Raw genomic sequence first — 19,618 nt, 5'->3', positions numbered from 1 at the left:
TACAAGCATTAAATATGTCAATAGTAGCACAATTGCCTAAAAAGTATGAGCTGCTTACGAGCCACGACAACGTTGATGTCCTCACTAAAATTAGGGACATTCCCTTCCTCGGTCAGGCTGCATTTGAACAGTCCGTTGTGGTAATCTTGTACATGCCTCAGATTGAGACCGCACTGTCCTTTGTTATATCCTTCTCCATAGTAGACGATGTTCTTGTATGGCTTCTGGTTCATGTTCAAGGTCAAGGAACCATCGCCAGGCACTTCAAACTGACAATTGCCCAAGCTGACGCCAGCCTGTAAAATATTACCCATTTGAGCCAGTGCAAAAAATTGATTTAATCTGGTTATATTGGTAAAAGCAGATTACTCTCTCATAAAAACCCTTTATTGCTATACTTTTTCATCTTCTACTCTTCTAAATCTCCCCTTATCCACATACTTTCTTATTTTATTAATCCACATTCACTCATACATAAATTGTTTTACAGAGTATTAAATATTCCTCAGGGTAATTGGGGATAAACCCTTCCATTCACGCAAATAAATTACATTTGCACATTCATTTGCACTAACGCACAGAGTATTCTATATTCCTCGAGATAATTAGGGAAAAACCCTGCCATTCACGCTAATAAATTACATTCCAACATTCGTTCACACTACCCCAGAGTACTCGATATTCCTTGGGGTAATAGAGAATAAGCCCCCTCTATTCACCATAATAAATTTTATTCACACTACCCCAGAGAATTCAATATTCCTCGGGGTAATTGGAGATAAATCTTGCCATTCACACCAATAAATTACATTCACACTTTCATTAGACTTCCCCAGAGGATTCTATATTCCTCGGGGTAATTGAGGATGAACCCCTTCCATTCACGCTAATAAATTACATTCGCACATTCATTTGCACTAACCCACAGAGTATTCTATATCTATCTATTCCTTGAGAGAATTAGGGATAAACAATGCCATTCACGCTAATAAATTACATTCACTAGTTTTCATGGTCCGCTTGACAAAGTAAATTCTTTTCAATTAATTAAGGTTTTTAGTTGAGATAAAAAAGTCAATGGCACGAGCGGGATTCGAACCCATGATCTTCGGCTAGATACGCCGCTACTCTACCACCTGAGCTATCGTTACTTTGGTCCACTTGGAAACTAACTTCCCATCTCAACCCCACCTTTTGAATTTTCCCTCCTTTTTGCCATTTTTCAAATGTCGTGTAACCTATTTGATTCTCGGCGACAAATGAAATGGCCACGGAGAGCTTTAGTGAAGATATACTTCATTTTAACTTATTAAATTCACTGGTTTTCGTGGTCCACTTGACCAGTTAATATATTTAAATTAATTAAGGTTTTTAGTTGAGATAAAAAAGTCAGTGCCATGAGCGGGGTTCGAACCCACGACCTTCGGCTAGATACGCCCTGCTCTTCCACTTGAGCTATCGTGACTTCGATCCACTCGGACACTAACTTCCCATCTCTTGAAAATTGGCAAAAAGGAGGGAAAATTCAAAAGGTGGGGTTGTGATGACGATACTGACTTTTTTATCTCAACTAAAAACCTTAATTAATTGAAAGCTAATAAATTACATTCAAACATTCATTCTCACTACCCCAGAGTATCCTATATTCTTCGGGGTAATTGGGGATGGCTCCATTCACGCTAATAAATACATTCGTTCCTTGATCGTATCATTAATAAATACACTCATTCTTATGTATTACAGGAAAGTAAATATTTATTGATGGGAATAATTTTTTTTGCACTGTGTGCATCGGGAACTCTCTTTTTTTTCTTTTTCATTTCAACCAAGACCTTAGATAAAAAGTATAATTAACTAAATTAGTTAATACGGCCTATTATTACGACTAAATACATGTTCGGATTAATGAAAATAATATTGAAAAAAAAGCATACCTGGCATAAAATCACCAATTCTTGACCTGCCTGGACCACCATTTCCTTGCCAGTCACAACGCTTACCTTAAACGCTTGCACATCTGAAAAAAATTAAGAACCCTTATTAAAATTCCAGGAAGGAGATAAAAGAACATTATTACGACAGTATTATCTTACATGAAAGGAAAAACGGGGAGCAGCTGAAAAAAGCGGAAGCGCTCAACCGAGACCATAAAATTTTCATTTTCATATCAAATTCATAGCCGAGACCCCGACGTTGCCTTAATGGAATAATTTGGGGACGCTTCCAGACCGAAAACAGGCTTTTTCCCTACCAGAGTTTAAAAAATTTTTAAAACGTCCCTTTCTAGAATCGTTTTACGGCCAATTGGACGGATATTAACTTCCGTTGGCTGAAAGACTACAAATTCAATCAAGTACTCTGTAATTTTACCTTTTAAATAACAATTACCACTAGGTATTTTTCTCAATCTGTTGGAAGAAGAGTTAAATTTGGTGGAACATTAATCCAATAATCCAGCATAATCCAAGCATGGAGAAATAGCGGAAATGCTCTTTACCACACGCAAGTTTACAGAGCAGAACATTAGTGTATTACACGTCTGTGTACTTGAGCTCAACAGACACTAAGCGACCCAACTTCCAGACCACATTTCAAGATAACGATCACTTCTTCATTAGTGGGCGATGATTAAAATTAATATTTAATTATCCTTATTAATATGCAACAATAAAGGTCTTTGATAACGACAACGAAGTTTTCAGTTACAGTTGGCCATATTAATTTTATTAATAGGAAAATGACAAACCTTGTTCTATGTTATCTAAGCACTAACTTATCCCTAATTACTCTAGAAACATTTTAACATAGATATGTTTTTGGCTGATACACATTTTTGGCATGACCGATTTCGCGTTACCGGAGATTGCGCATGGATTGGACTTAGCTTAGGGTTAAGGTAAAGTATATTTGCTTCGTTAGTAGGATAGTTAGTAGTGACAGGGTTCAGGTTTGGGACGGCCTAGATTTGGTTTTTTAGTAGTTGGACTAAGTTAGATTAGGTTAGGGCAAGGCTAGGCAGTGTTTGGGTAAGGTTTAAGGAGCGGGTGAGTTAGGTTATGTTGTTTTGTTAGATCAATTGGCAGCTACTCACGTTAAACTAGAGGTGTATCTACTTATTTGTTAATATTGTTTAATCTTTTCAACTGGGGTTGTTGACCAAATATTCGTCTAAGGATTCAGTAGATAAAGATACTCAAAGGAACAAATTTTGGATATACATTTTTTACGTGACCATTTTCGCGCTACCGGTTTCAAGTTATGGAGGGAGGTGCGCATGGTTGGTTAGAGTTAGGGTTAGGTTAGCTTATGAAGTTATTCTATCTAATTTAGAGTGATTTGCTGCTACGCATGTTAAACTGAGGTAAAATGAAAAATTGAAAATTGTTAACCATTTCTGCTGTCCATGTCTCGACCGTAACTGGATACAGAAACGTTCTAACAGCCGAAAGTCGTGAGTTCGAATCCCGCTCGTAATCGCTAACTTTTTCATTTCAACCAAAACCTTACATAAAAAGAACAATTAATTGAAAGAACTAATTTGGTCAATTAGGCCCCTAAACATAATGGTTGTAACAGGATAATGGTAAATTTTACGTAGGGCGTCAGAAGATGAGAGCTCAGAAGAAAAGAGAAGATTCTATAAAGGAGCACTTTTAGGATATGCTTGTTGGTCTGGATACACAATTTTTGTTGTGATTTTCCGTTTTAGGAAGGTGCTGATGGGTAGCACTTAAGGTTAGGGTTAGGACGGGTTAGGTTAGGTTAGGTACGATTCCCTTCCCTTCAATGCCTTCAATCGGGTTCCGATACCCACATCAAAGTTACGTGGTTGCATATTCCCTGGAGTTGGTGATAGGTTAGGCATTCCCAGACTGTATTGACTACTCCACTACCCTTAGTTCCTTGGCTCCATACAGAGAGCGCGCAGGAATGCCACCCGATTTGAGAATTGTGCTTGAGCAACAGCAGCGAGTATTTGGGTCCCCTGTTCCCATTCTTGGAGGAAACTATAGGAATAATTATTGTGTATACTACTGTTGAGGGTGAATGTATTTATTAGCGTGAACGTGTGATGTGGGAAGGTCGATGGCGGAATACCGAGTACCCCTAATTGAATGAATGATATGTAAATAAGAGTGAATATATTTAAGAATGAACGTGGGTATGAGTGGGTTTGGAACTGCATGCGTTGGGTGCTGAATTGTCCTAGCTGTCGATAGCCTCGGTGGCTGGACGGATAAGACTGAGGTCTGTCCCCGGACTGCCAACACTCTGGGTGGGTGATTCTCGAGCTTACCGGTAATTTACTGCAAATAGCAAAAGCTAGAATAGCCGGTGGACTACGAGAAGCAAATAGGCCTAACTCGGCACATGATTGTATATATGTGTGGATTTGAGCATATATAAATCCAAAATCCAAATCCTATGCATCTAAAAAATTATATTTCTATGAAAAAAATTTTGATTAATTTTTTTAAAATCAGGTTGGGTTTTTTCTTGCCAAAGCAGCATTGTGTCAGTAATGATCGAACTTCGGTTCGTCTATCATCGCTTGTTACAGTTATGCATGGGCCATAACGGGGTCAATCAAGTATCGAATCAAGGAGGAGCGTGAAGGTGGATTCTTATTATGGAAGCAATCATTAAATTACAATTAAATAAGACTTATCAGTTAAGCTCATTAAGTTCAAGTCTCATACAGTTTTATTCAATCAATACAATCCCATGTAGATTATTAATAAAATTTTATTTAAACAGTCCTTGAAACTTGAAAAGTTCGCTTTTCTTTAATAAAAAGTTTTAATTTACAGTCAAGACTGATTATAATTTATGATAAAAAATATTCAAATAAATTACGCCATTTCTTTGAATGGCAGAATTGTAATAAGAAAGCAGGCGGTGGGTTTAGTTCATAATATACCGGGTTTCTAGTTTACGAGGGCGGTATTTTTTCAATTGTTTCTATTACTTCTGAAGTGCATTTTGATTATTTTTTTTTGAAGTGCCGGTAGGGTTAAATAATCATAAGAAGGCTGGCTATTATTTTTCATCCTGGATGAGAATATTCGAATCGCGAAACCGAAAGACAAATTTAATAGCGTGTTCAAATTCATTTACATCTCTAATGAACTATCCACTGTACCTATTTGAATGAAATTTGTCATATATGAACACACACGCCCACGTTTTCAATTACCTTTTGTGTACTTTCGCTTATATGCTCATATAAACGAAGTTGGTAGTTTAATTAATTTCCTTTCTTCAGTCGTTCCCATATGCGACGGAATTTTCCGATCCAGTGGATAGGTATTTTACAAAGAACGAAAATTTCGAATCGATATACAAACAGAATTTACAATCAAAGACAAAAACCGGTGTATTTATTTATTTTCCATAATAACTAGGTAAAAACAGCGAGTACAAATCACCCGGGCAGATGTTTTGGCCAAAGACGGACTTAGGGAGTCTTGGGTGTGCAGAGCTTTTACATCCACGAAGGCCTACAGCGATTTAGGGCCACAGGATCGATCTACTAGAAGGTAGTAGTCTACTGCGATGTACGACGGCTATAGTTGGTCGTTTTATACCACGGAACCGACGTTTAACAGATTCCTTGATGGTCGACTCAAGTATGGGTATTAAAACAGTCCTCAGAAGGCTTAGAATAGCTTAGTTTAGACGTTCCGTATCAGGTTTTCTATTGCTAGAGAGGTATCTCATAGAAAGGCGACTATTCGCAAATCCACGGACACTTGAACAGTGGTGGGGCTGTTCTCTTCACAGATGCGTACTGTGGCAATCAGACCGGGACCGTGAATGGAGAAGACATGGAGAACGTTTTGCTTCTTGTGCCATACGTTAGTTACATCCTTTTCAAAGACGTCTATGGTATCCGGTGGAATGAACGAACCGAATGGTCTCTGACTACACAGTACATTCAGTAATTTATTCTTGAAGCAATGGTCCCATGTGCTCCATTTATTGGGGATGACTCGAGTTAATGCATGGGTGCATATAGGTCGAGTTGTCACCTATTACTTGGAGGATGTGGGATTATCGCAATGAATCCTCCTGACATATATCCTATAGTGTTAAATATGTAGGGGACATGATAAGGAGGGTTAGAAATCGGCCGTACCGATTGATGTCAGATAGGCTGAAAAAGCTGGTTCCCAATAATAGTCTTGTCATCTAAAATTGAAGGGTTTAATGTCAAGTAGTGCTCGTTTTCCGAACTACCCCTAGAAAGATATGGCAACAGGACGGAACAAGTTCAATGGTTTTTATGGCAATAATATTAATGTAATACTTAATATTTTTTCCAAAATCTACAAAACCGGGGAAATCATAATAACCTGACAATCTTGGGTGCCAGGGAACAAAGAGATTCGATAGCAGCTGCAACTGTTGGCTCTACTCTAAGTACCCGCCAGGAGTCTTATCTCTAAGCCACTACGAAACCTTGCCCATGTAACAGGCTACTGGGCTTGGAACTTGGAACGTTATGATACCCCGTAGTTCAGTTGGATGTGCACCCTCCTCCCTCGTCTTTGCAGGCAGGATCTGATACCCTAACCCACCTGGGCTGCAGATTGATCACACGACGTCCGCCTACACTAATACAGCTTGTGCTTTTGAGAGTTCGCTACGCTCTAAAAGCTACACTATTATTTTGGGCCTGGAACCCCCCTCATGCATCCAAGGTTAGGAAAGCTCTTATGGAAATATGCCGTGTCACCTGGATTGAGAAAAGGAAGCTCGGCCACACTGTAGGACCCATTGTCACCGTAGTTCCATGAAGTAAGCTATGGCTCACCTGGGTAGGTAGAAGAGATCAGATGCGAAGCGCCGAACGAGTCGACCGCCATCCCGGCCAGTAATCACGAGGGACGAATGACCGCGCCCGGTACACACCTCGGATTAAAGCTGTTCATTCTCAGATACCCTTCTCCACATGGGTGAATTCAGGGGGGGGGGGTCAGTCTCTTCCCTATGGGTAACGGGTGTCCATCCCCAAAGTATTGAAGTACGGTTATTCTGGGTGGATGAAAGAGATGATCGTTGTTGATTGATCAATGAGAATGTTCGTTCAAGCGCCGAACAAGTCGAACGCCGTTCCGACCACCCCAGCTCGAGGGATAATTCCGACTAACATCCCGGATTAAAAACTGTTCATTCTCAGATACCCTTCTCCACATGGTTGTATTCAGGGGGAGAAGTGGTCAGTCCCCTGATCTTCGAACAACGGGTGTTACTAAAAGTCAGATGACCTAAAGATACGCTGGCGAGCTCAAGCACCATATCGAGTGATATTTTTACTCGTTCTCTATACAAATCCAAGTAATGACATCCTTAAAATTAGGTGAGTCACATCGATCAACCTTTCTCTACATGCCTGATTCAATTTGAATAAAAAATTATTCACATCTTTAGAGCAATATGTGACAGTCTGTCATCTATGTGAAAGATCATGTCTGTCATGTTTAGTGAAAGATCTTTGGGATATGGTGAAGTGCTACGTTATTATTATATTCAATTAAATGAGGTTTTGGTTGAGATAAAAAAGTCAGTGCCACGAGCGGGATTTGAACCCACGACCTTCGGCTAAATACGCCGCTGTTCTACCAATTGAATTCGATCCACTCGGACACCAACTCTCTATCTCAACCTACAACCTTTCGAATTTTCCCTCCTTTTTGCCATTTTTCAAAATTCAAAAGGTGGGGTTGATATGGGAGGTTAGTGTCCGAGTGGATTGAAGTCACGATGGCTCAAGTGGTAGAGCAGCGGCGTATTTAGCCGAAGGTCGTGCGTTCGAATCCCGCTTGTGACACTGACTTTTTATCTCAACCAAAACCTTAATTAGTTGGAAAGAATTTATCTGGTCAAGCGGTTCACGAGTTATTATTATAAATTAAATTATTTCCGTAAAACTATATATTTAATTTATAATTTTTTTTGTTTCGAAGAGGTTCCTTTAAATTTCGGGAAAAAACAATTATAGATGTGGCATTAGGAGATCAACCCGAGGGGCTTATCTCCGGATGACAACAGACGTGAAAGGTCAGCAGAACGGCCAGCATAAAACCCCACACCCGACCACCGCTAGAAAGTTAAGAGAGCTCATTTCTCTTTGTTATTTATTCATTCTTAAGAGATAGTGATGAGGGATGAAAACTGGATTCTATGTAACAAAACTTCATCAAGGGGAAAGCCAAATGAACCTCCATTAAACCCGTTCTAACAGACTTCGTCATTTGGATAACGAATTTGGTCGGTTCGGCGGAAATCTTTGAATATGAATTTTAAGTTTGTTTTACATAAATTTATCTTTTTAAATTATACCTCAACTATTCAAATTTTTTCACCTCCTAAGTCGTCTCTGTAAAGTGAAATGGCTGTTATTTAACCTGGAGTCGAAGCAAAGCCAATTCGATTGTTCAGGTTTATTAAATTTCTGCCGATTCCTTGCTGAAAGGAAGTAAATCAATTCTTTGAGAAATCGGTTTTTACCTCATCCCTTCAATTAAATCCATAGCAACGCTCGCGGGATGGGATATAGCAGCCCGGGAGCCGGTAAACTGGTTTTGAACGATATTTTTACCAAGGTCACATTTCACTTTCACCATTTCTTACATGGTTAGCAAGATGGAGATACTCGACCGTAATGCTGGGCCAAGTTCAACCGTTGGGAAAATCAATATGCAGAACGAATTGAATTATTTCGCCTATTCTCATGTCATTTATTGTCCATCGCTTTTCGTCCTTTGATTTCTGGTCCCTTTCTCGCGGTAAAAAACTAATTTGAACCGTGTGAAACCGCCAAAGGGTTAACGAGTGAGTGAAACACATTCTACCACCTGCTCTCGTTAGCCGGGTGAAAAGCCGGTGTTTCCGCTTCAGTGAGTACCACTTCCGGACAAAACCGAAAACTCTAATTACCTTTCCGGCCGATTCATTACAAGAAAAATCGCCATTGTCTGTCCGGGAATGGAGTATTGCAGGCTTCTTCCCCTAACCAATGTCAACAATAAAGCATATGGCCTGTAGCCGTTGGGACGACAGACTCTGACCCGCAAGCTAACTTCATTTGTCCAAAGGACAATGGTGACAATTGTAGGTCGAGAAATTAAGGCTAATCATCAAGTAAAATATAGCAAAAAGGGAAAATATACAGTCTGCTCTAAATAAATTTGTAGATAATATAGACAAATCATTGAATAATAAAAAAACAGAGCTTGTGCTTAATGGGCAGCCATTTTATAAAGCCATTGAAATAGCATAGCAAAGAAAATGTATAAACCTTCCGACTAGCAATAGCACCTACTCAAGGACACAAAAAAGGGATGCTATCGACACGTCTATGATTAGTAGTACTAGATGATCAAAGAGCTTAACAGCTTAGGGTTAAAAATCATACAGAGAAAATCTATTAAATCAGATGCAAAACGCTCTAAATATTGTAGAGAGATCTCTCATATCTTTTACAAAATGAAGAAAGATTAACCTAAAAGCGCCCACTTGCCGTAACTTCCTGTAAAGAATCAAAGTAGCTAGTTATAACCATAAAGTCTCAAAATAATAAAAACATAAGCAGCATACTACATAAGGCCAAGGCACTAGTAACCATTGGCAAGAGATTATGCATTATGACGGTTGGTTTTATATCTCAACGGATAGAACCCGGGTCATGTATGCAGCGTTAGCATGACGGCCGAAAACAATGAACAATGAACAAGGATAAGCAAAAGGTTACAAAGAGTACTGTCTCTTAATATAAAAGGGGTAACGTACACATGCACCACAACAGCTAGTCAAACCGCACTTGATTCACACTCCCTCTGGTACAATTTCTGTAAAACAGGTGGCTTTCGAGAGTGCCATACTTGACAGAAGATACCCAGATCTAAGGAGCCATTATACAATTCTAAATAAAAGTAAAATGAATGAGGTGACTATAAAGGTACTCGGCAAAATTAAAAGAAAACACAACTTTGAACAATCCTTTTTAAAAGGATAGTTTCTACTCACAGTAAGTTGTTTTGCAACGATCCGGATTTCGAGCCTTTTAGCTCATCATCAGGTTGAAGGACTTCTACAACCACGTCTCTCGACATGAATTGCCAAAGTGAAACCGCTGATACTCCGCCAACGCGACGTTCCAATTATCAGCTGATTTTGACTTTTTGCCAAGTTGTCTACTTTGTCTTTAAAGTTTCTTTGGAAAAAGTGGGGTTTACCAACTCAATTGTAATGATTGTGATATTAAATATATAGGACAAAGCGGTAGAGAAATAAAAACGAGAGTAAAAGAACACTTGCCTAAATCGAGCAAATTTTCGGAATTTAAGGACCATTAAAAGAAACAAAACATAATTTCAATTCAAATTTAAATACCATTAACTAGTTTTAGTGATCAGCTTGACCAATTAATATATTTCAATTAATTAAGGTTTTTAGTTGAGACATTTGAAAAATGGCAAAAAGGAGGGAAAATTCAAAAGGTTGGGTTGAGATGAAAAGTTAGTGTCCGAGTGGATCGAGGTCACGATAGCTCAAGTGGTAGAGCAGCGGCGTATCTACCCAAAGATCGTGGGTTCGAATCCCGCTCGTGACACTGACTTTTTTATCTCAACTAAAAACCTTAATTAATTTAAATACAACAGTGTTACTTAGTTTCAACAAAGGGAGAGAACTAGATTGGTTTGAGAAATTTGAAATTAAAAAATTTGAAATTAAAAAATGTAAAATTGAACATGGTGATAAATGCATTAATAATATAACAGATTTTGATCTACCTCCCATTTTAAATATGTACATAAATAATATTAAACGGCCAAATAATTAAATTAATTATTTTAATTATTATTTTTATAATCATTTAATAATATTAAGGCATCATTCTATTTTTTATCTCATATCTTTAAACACTAATTTATAATTAATTTCTTACAGTATTTACTATTATATTATTATTTGTGTTATAATTCCCGCTTTTCGAACGTTCAAATTGAGCGTCATTAAAAAACCAGCTTCTCATTGGAACGTCGCGTTGGCGGGGGTATCAGCGGGTTCTCTTTTGCAATTCATGTCGAGAGACGTGGTTGTAGAAATCCTTCAACCTGATGATGAGCTAAAAGGCTCGAAATCCGGATCGTTGCAAAACAACTTACTGTGAGTACGAACTATCCTTTTAAAAAGTATTGAACACCACACTCACTCCATCATTTATCATTTCTAACAACTTTGAACTTCCAAGTGGTCATAGTTAGCGAAGATCATTGGAAGAAAGGCAACCTCAATCTTCATAAAGGGAAATGTGGTACATTTATGGATCCAAGAATGGAAAAGGGAATACGTGTAGGGGTAAAAGGGCCGAATTATACCCTATCAAACCCCCATTTTCCAAGCTGAGTTAATGGAAGCGCGGTGCACAGGAGTTGATAAAGAAAAATATAGAAGGTGCCATGATTTACTTTCGGACCGTCAGACAGCTATAAAGGCACTAAATCTGCGTTTTTCCAAACTTGTCTGGGATTGCCTAGTTCTAGGTCTAGGAAACACAGCATAGAAGAAAATGAAATACTGACCGACTAGCTAAAGAAAGGCTAGCCCTATAACCTACGACTCTTCTCTTGTTTGGTGTGGCCCTAACCAGAGATGGAGGAGTTTTGTTTGATCATGTTATTCCAATTATATTTTCTGGGAGTTAAGATGGTATTGCAGATCTTTTGGCCAGCCAGTGTGATCATCCTTTACCCAGAATTCCTTTGGGCCTAGATTTCTCGGTAACTTAGGTTGACTCCATTGGGAGGTTGCAAAGCATTCAAAGGTATGGATGGCAATGTCTTCCTCATTGCATAATCTCCAAATAGGGTCATCATTGATTATTCACTGGTATCTATCGCCATAACTAGCAGTTTTGGTGATGGTTCATTTTATAATTCAATGTGTCTGGAACCGGTGGACTTCGTCCACTTCTCCTACCTTTTTCGGTATTTATACCCAAAGTATAGGTTCTGGGCTTGTCCAGGCACCAAAGTATGGTCATGTTGTGTTTTCATAGGTTTTGGACATTTTGGATGTATTCGCTAATCCTTTTAGATATGACCGTTTTACATGTTTGGTGGTATGACAGGGATTAAACTCTCAAGTAAAGAAAAAGGTAGCATTTCATAAAGTAGTGAGAGTACTGATGTACCATCTCGATACCACTCACAAAGAAACCAGAAAAGAAGGAATAAAATACAAATTTTCAATCCTATGGCTAATCTGGAAACACAAGGTAAAAAAAAATAAAAAAAATACAAATTTTCAAACTCATTTAATCAATACCTTTCTACAACTCGATATAACGTTAAAAGACGTAGAGGAATTTAATAATCTCAGGTAAAGAAAATCAGGGATATCGAAGGTTATGCTGCAGAGCACGACAAATCAATCAATCATTCCTGTCAAAGTTAAACCTTCATGCCATCCATTTTCCTATTTCAATTTCCATCATATGTAACATGTGACCTCATTTTATTATGTAAAATTATGTATGTGGCCGCTAACATGTTCGAAACTATAGATTGAAATGTTCAGCTACCACACAAGTACAATTATGACAATGACGTGAATTATCTTCAACATTAAATAGTAAAACTCTCTCAATATTGAGAAAATATTTTTGTAACGGAATTAAATAAATTGAAAAAATAGTAAAATTAATTTTATCCTGTTTCATTTTGATTGAGACCAGAAAAAATGCGTTTCGGTTCGACCAGAGAACGTTTCCAATTAATATGGCGGGTTCTATAAAATTTCATTTTGGCGTAAATGGATTTAGGCTCGACGGGGTGGCACGTTAATTACTTCCAAAAATCTTTCAATGGATGTAAATGTGGATGAAAGGAACTCTAGCAGAGCTCAACGCTTTGAAACGGAACCCTGTTACTCCAGCGTATTTAAAGTACAACGATATTCAGATTTCGCGAATTGTTCAATTGGTTTGCCTGTAAGACAATTCAATATTTGGCTTGAATGACATTTTATTTACTTATGATGATGAACATTTTTTGATTTTTATCTAAGAGGGCCATCAACAAACAAGGTTTTGTGCACTGACCTATTTTTACATAATTTTTCTTATTTCATTCTGCCTTCTGAAGAAACGTACGAAATGTTGACAACAACATGTCCGACAAAAGAATGATGTCTTTTTGATAAATATACATATCCCTCCTCGCTCTTACATGTACACACACACACACACACACACACACACACACACACACACACACACACACACACACACACACACACACACACACACGCACGCACGCACGCACGCCCTTTGACTGGTTTTACCTTCGTCGGACACTGCCAACATAGAAAATGCTGATCATGAAATCTTCACGGATGGTAGTAAAATAGGTAATAGATTGAGGTAATAAGCTGTGCTTTTATAGATTGAACGGAAGGTAAAATTAGAAGAAACTTAAATTAGCGGATTGGTGCTCAAATAACCAGGCTGAATTAGTAGCAATTTTCGAAGCACTGCATTGGTTAAAAAAAAATATTTATGGAGTATAAGAAATAACGGCTGTGCTAAAAACTGACGGTGAGGTTGCATTATTTAAATCTAAGACCATTGAAACCATGACCAACTAGCGGAAAAAATAAGAAGTACGCTTAGAAAAATGCGATACGACCTTCAATGGAAAATTAGACTCCATTGGATTAAAGCTCATGGCGGGATCTGTAGGAATGCAAGGGAAAAAGAAGCAATCCTTGATGAGTCGGAGTCACTTATATAAAAGTATCAAAAAGCCATGTCATGAGAAGTACTAGGATTCATAGCAGGATGATCTGGGAGAAGGAATGGACAGAGACGACGAATGCAGCATGCATGCGACAATGCAGGAGTTACTTCTCGACAGCCGAATCTCGAATGGATATCATCATTGACCACACCCATAAGACTACAATGGCTCTTGCAAACCATGGGAAAAACAGATCCTATCTAGCGCGCTTCAACATCGTCTACGACCGAAGGTGTCCATGTGGTTTGGGACCTCTGACCTGGATGCACATTATATACATCTGCACGTTATTTGACACAGAAAATTGTAATCAGCATGGGAGCAGGTTGAAAATAAAATCCCTGTTCATACGGTTACTATGGACAGGATTAAAAAAAAATAATGATATACACACACACATATCCTTTTTGCGTGTGTGTGTGTGTCATTTAGTGTGGTATCCAATTGTGTTGAACCTTTTTATACTTTAATGCTGCTGTATCTATTTGCCCATTCTACCACTATTGTCTGCGCTCTCTCTCTCTCTCTCCTTCCCCATCTATCATAGCTTAATATCCTTCTATCTATTTATCTATCACTAACTTTCTATCTTTTTTCTTTTATACTTTTCGTGTGTATTCACTAACACTCAATCTCACTCTCACACTTTTATCTCAATTTCTTCTTCATTGCTTTTATTTTGTGTATCTTCCATTTAAAGTATATCACTCATTATCTCTGTCGCCTTCATTCTACCCGCCTGTCTTTCTCTCTCCTTTTCTCTCTCTTCTCTCTCTCTCTCTCTCACTCTCTTTCCATTTATCTATCACTATCTATCTGTTTGTTTATCTACATAGCCATTTAACTGACCATCTTTCTTTCTTGTGTCAGACTTTCACTCACTCATTCATTTTTTATCTTCCCCAATTCTTACTTTCTTCCGTAATTCAGTAACTCTCAGTATCACACTTTTTTCACTCTCCCATCTCCAATTTTTTTAAATTCCTCCTTCGTCCATTGAAAGTCGCTCATCCACTACTCTCTCTCTCTCTCTTTCTCTATCAAAGCCTAATATCCTTCTATATATTTATCTATCACTATCTTTTCTTTCCTTTTATATTTTTCTTTCTACATTTATTAACAATCAATCTCATTTACACTTTTTTTTCACCTTCCTCTCTACTGCTTTTATTTTGTTCATCTTCCATTTAAAGTATTTCACTCACTATACCTGTCTCCCTCACTCTATCCGCCTGTCTTTCTCTCTCCTTAACTCTTCTCTCTCTCTCTCTCTCTAAAACATATATATCCCCATTCTCTTGCTTTCGGTCACTCTCTCTCTCTCTCTCTCTCTTTCTTTCTCTCTCTCTCTCTCTCTCTCTCTCTCTCTCTCTCTCTCTCTCTCTCTCTTTCTATCAATCTATCTATCTATTTTCTGTCTGCATAGCCATTTAACTGTCCACTTTTCTATCCAGTGTCAGTCTTTCATTCATTCGTTCATTTTCTACCTTCCCCATGTTAGGATTTGTTAATATTTATCGAGAATAATTAAGTTGACTCTGGAACATCAGCTGGAGATTCGGCAGATTTGCTCAGTGTTAACCGGTGTTCCATAGAGTAAGGTTGGTGGAATTATTCTCTTCAAAATATTGCATTTTTTGGTTATCAAAGTTCTGCCAATATGTTTGTGGGGTGTATTCAATAAATACAATTTTTTTGTTTTAATTATACTTGTTTGTGTTTTTATTTATTTTATTACAGTTATATTAAAAACCCCGTACAATACGTCTCAATCTTATTTTTAGTAAGACTAAATCTATCCGTCATAACCAATTTTTACTTTCTTTCTTAATTCATTAACACTCAGTATCACACTTTTCACTCTCCTATCTCCATTTTTTTAAAAATTTCCTCCTTCTTCCATTGAAAATCGCTCATCCACTACTCTCTCTCTCTCTCTCTCTCTCCCTCTGTCGGCAGTAAAAAATATATTTGTATTATTTAAACTTTATTTGAATGTACGAATGCTCATTAAATGGAAGAAAGGTCCATGATCATGAGACCTAATTTTGCGAGCTTTTATAAATAAAATGTTCAGTTCAATGCTCTCTCTCTCTCTCTCTCTCTCTCTCCCTCTCTCACTCTCTCACTCTGAGTGTGTGTGTGTGTGTGTGTGTCCTTGTCCGACTGTCTATTTGCCTGCCTGTCTATCTATCTTTTTATAAATATACGTATCTACTACTCTTTTATTTGCCTATCTCCATATCCATTTAACTGTCCACCTATCTATCTACCTTTCTGTGTCAGTCTTTCTCTCATTCACTCATTTTCTCGCTTTCCCTATTCAAATTTTCTTTCTTCATTCACTAACACTATGACGTTCTCACTCTTTTGTTACTCTCCCATTTCTGATTCTTTTAGTTTCTCCTTCATCCATTGAAAGTAGGCCACTCAATATCTGTCTGTCTGTCTGTCTCTCTCTTTCTGTCTCTTTCTCTGACTTTCTCTCTCTCTTTCTCTCTCTCTTTCTCTGTCTCTCTCTCTCTCTCTCTCTCTCTCTCTCTCTCTCTCTCTCTCTCTCTGTTGTTTGTACTTGTCTATCTACATAGCCATTTATTTCTCCACTTATCTATCTACCTTTCTGTCTTACTCTTTCTCTCACTCACTCATTTTTTTACCTTCTCCTATTCTAATTTTCTTTCTTCATTGACAAACAATCAGTCTTTATCACTTTTTTTTTCTCTCACATCTCTAACCTTTTTTGGTTTATCCCTTTTATATTGAAAGTAGCTCACTCACTACATATCACTTTCTCACTCACTCACGCACTCTCTCTCTCTCTATTCTTTCCTTACTTAGTTTCTATTTTCTCCGATTCTTATTTTTCCTTCATTCCTCCAAAGAAGCCCACTTACTCTCTTTGTCTCTCTTTCTTTCTATGATTCTTTCTCGTCGCCAGATATTTTGGTTAAATAGTACCTTTAATTCCTAATTTCTTTGTACATGAAACTATAGGTTTGAAAATTGTGAACATAGGTTTTCTTTTAAATTGGCCTCATCCCTGGCTTTTTTTTTTAATACATGTCTTCACTGGCATTTCTTAATTATGAAATCTAGATGGTTTTATGTTATTTGAGGTTAGATGATAAACAAAAATGATTATACTCTTACTCACACTCTACATTTTTAATAGTTTCTTTGTGGAAAAGTTAGGGTCATGAAGGAGGAGGTGAAGCGTGTTAACCGAGTTAAACATTGTCCACTGGTCTGCGTCGTTCCGTCTCGCTTTTCGCTGCGCTGCTTCAAAGCCGAAGCTTAACGAAAGCTTTCCCTTTCTTCCCGAAACCGATTTTGTCAGAATTAACAATACGGAAAATAATTACCATTTCCCTACCCCTCTAAACTGTAAAACTCTTTATAACTCTTTCTCTTCTAGTAATGGGCAAACGACGACAAGAGGAAGATTACATACCGCCTAAGTGCTCGGACTACCCATGTGGAATCAAGCCCTTTGCCAGTCGGGCTTAACACCTCGGTTGAATATCGACAGAAAAAGCCCGGTTAATCTATTCGGCAATTTACAAAACGGGCAATCCAAATTTAAAATGAACTAATCTTTCAATGTTATATCAACGATTATATTGCTAATTAGCTATAATAATATAATTATATTATATAATTAGCAGTAAATTAATTATGATTATCTAAGCTAATAATGGCAAGCAACAATGTACATTTTAATGCAGGTTTGAATATTAATTGTTAATGTAAAAAATGGACCATACAATCTGTTTAGTACTTTTTATTCAATTAAAGTTTAGCCTTAAATTAACGATTATAACTTTTTAAATTATTTTTCACCAACGCCTTTTAGACCGGCATTCCATCTATATCTCAACCAATTCTACCTCACCTAATAATAATTTTTTGAATAAATAGATAAAAACTGCAAATCTAGGCCAAAGCACTTATCATTACGATAGTAATATATTTGTAATATACAATTTTTGAATGAATAACTCGTTATGCATGTCACATTGATTACCAATGCTCTGAAGGTCAGAAGAAATTTCTTATATTACCTTTATGAATTTTAATTTTTTTATTTTTGAAGAGACTGAAGTTGTCGAATTACCTGAAACAAAATAAAAACTTGTTAATTTTGAATTTTTAGCAGTTTTTAAAACAGATTCTTTTTGCAAGCACTCAATAACAAACGCACACACAGACACATAAAATAAACAAATACGCAGGGGGCTTCGGTGGCCGCGGTTTAGGCGTTGACACGGCGCTCATCACTGTAAGGTAAAGGTCCCGGGTTCGAATCCAGCGGCCCTGCATTCGAATCCGATATACTTACAAATGGTCTTTTTTTTCAAAAACAACGGCACCCAGGACTTTAAAGCCCTAAAGTAGACATTTTGAAAGGAAACTAAAAATCCACATTCTTGGGCTTGGTTTGCAAGGGGCAATTTTTCTTTTCCGATGTCAATTGTTATAGTTACAATAAAATTTCATAACTTTTCAGGATTTTATCCAACTTCAAGGTTACAACTTTTGGAAAGTTGGATTGTTCTGCTTTCAATCTTTGTCAACTATGTTTAGATTTTATGTTGAAACAAGTGAAAGATATAAAGTCAACTAAAACTGTTCAAACGTTTTATTTAATTTTTCCGGTATTCAATTTATTTACGGAGGCTACAGTTAGTTATGCAATTACGTGTAGTTTGCAATTGTTAAATTCACCAGTAGATCAATGAAGTCGTTTCAAAGTTCTCACTGTTTTTGTACTTTTCGAAAAAAAAATTAGAGGAGAGTGTAAAAATATGGAAGATAAAAATTTTAAAGAAAAAATATTTTTTGATTTTTCTAAAAATTTTCATATCGGGGTTTCTAGGGTGCAAAAAAACGAATATTAACTTCGTTTCTTGCCAAAAAAATATATTAAAAAAATTATGTCTCTCGGTCATTATTGCAAAATTGTATCGTTGATACTGAAATACATAATTTTTTACCCATCATTTTTTTTTACCTAAGCGGCTTTTGGTTTTTATTACTTTTCATAAGAAAAACAAAAAAATTTAAAGGAAAAATATTTTTTGATTTTTCTAAAAATTTGCATATCCGGTTTTCGAGGGTGCAAAAAACGAATATTAACTTTGTTTCTTGCCAAAAAAAATATTTAAAAAAATAACGTCTCTCGGTCATTATTGCAAAATTGTATCGTTGATACTGATATACATAATTTTTGACCCATCATTTTTTTTAACCTAAGAGTCTTGGTTTTCTTACTTTTCATAAGAAAAACAAAAAAAATTAAAGGAAAAATATTTTTTGATTTTTCTAAAAATTTGCATATCGCGTTTTCGAGGGTGCAGAAAAAACGAATATTAACTTTGTTTCTTGCCAAAAAAAAAGTCTCTCGGTCATTATTGCAAAATTATATCGTTGATACTGAAATACATAATTTTTGACCCATCATTTTTTTTTACCTAAGCGTCTTTTGGTTTTTCTTACTTTTCATAAGAAAAAAAAAAATTTTAAAGGAAAAATGTTTTTTGATTTTTCTAAAAATTTGCATATCGGGGTTTTGAGGGTGCAAAATAAACGAATATTAACTTTGTTTCTTGCCAAAAAAAAAAAAAAAAAAAAAAAAAAGCTCAGTCATTATTGCAAAATTGTATCGTTGATAATGAAATACATAATTTTTCTTTTGGTTTTTCTTACTTTTCATAAATCTACTTTTGTGACAATCCTGTGACAATTTTCTTATCCTAGTGGAAAAACAAAACGAGCTTTTAAAGAGGGCGTCGGTGGCCGAACGGTAGGCG

General features: G+C 36.8%; 1 protein-coding gene across 4 annotated transcripts in view; it reads right to left on the bottom strand.

The window, feature by feature from the left end:
- The window catches only part of LOC106669224 (fasciclin-3), a 243,594-nt gene that overhangs the window by 12,565 nt on the left and 211,411 nt on the right, over positions 1–19,618 (bottom strand). For all 4 annotated transcript variants that reach the window (XM_014398547.2, XM_014398556.2, XM_014398563.2 and 1 more), the window contains exons 2-3: positions 1,935–2,017; positions 59–296 (exon numbers count right to left, since the gene is read on the bottom strand). In XM_014398547.2, the coding sequence (XP_014254033.1) occupies positions 59–296; positions 1,935–2,017 (321 nt within the window). The remainder of the gene's footprint in view (positions 1–58; positions 297–1,934; positions 2,018–19,618) is intronic.

Source organism: Cimex lectularius, unplaced genomic scaffold, assembly GCF_000648675.2.
Source record: "Cimex lectularius strain Harlan isolate CLEC.00 unplaced genomic scaffold, Clec_2.1 scaffold164, whole genome shotgun sequence".
In the NCBI taxonomy this organism is placed as follows: Eukaryota; Metazoa; Arthropoda; class Insecta; order Hemiptera; family Cimicidae; genus Cimex; species Cimex lectularius.
Note: the sequence above shows the minus strand (reverse complement) of the source record. Positions and strands in the feature narration are given on the sequence as shown.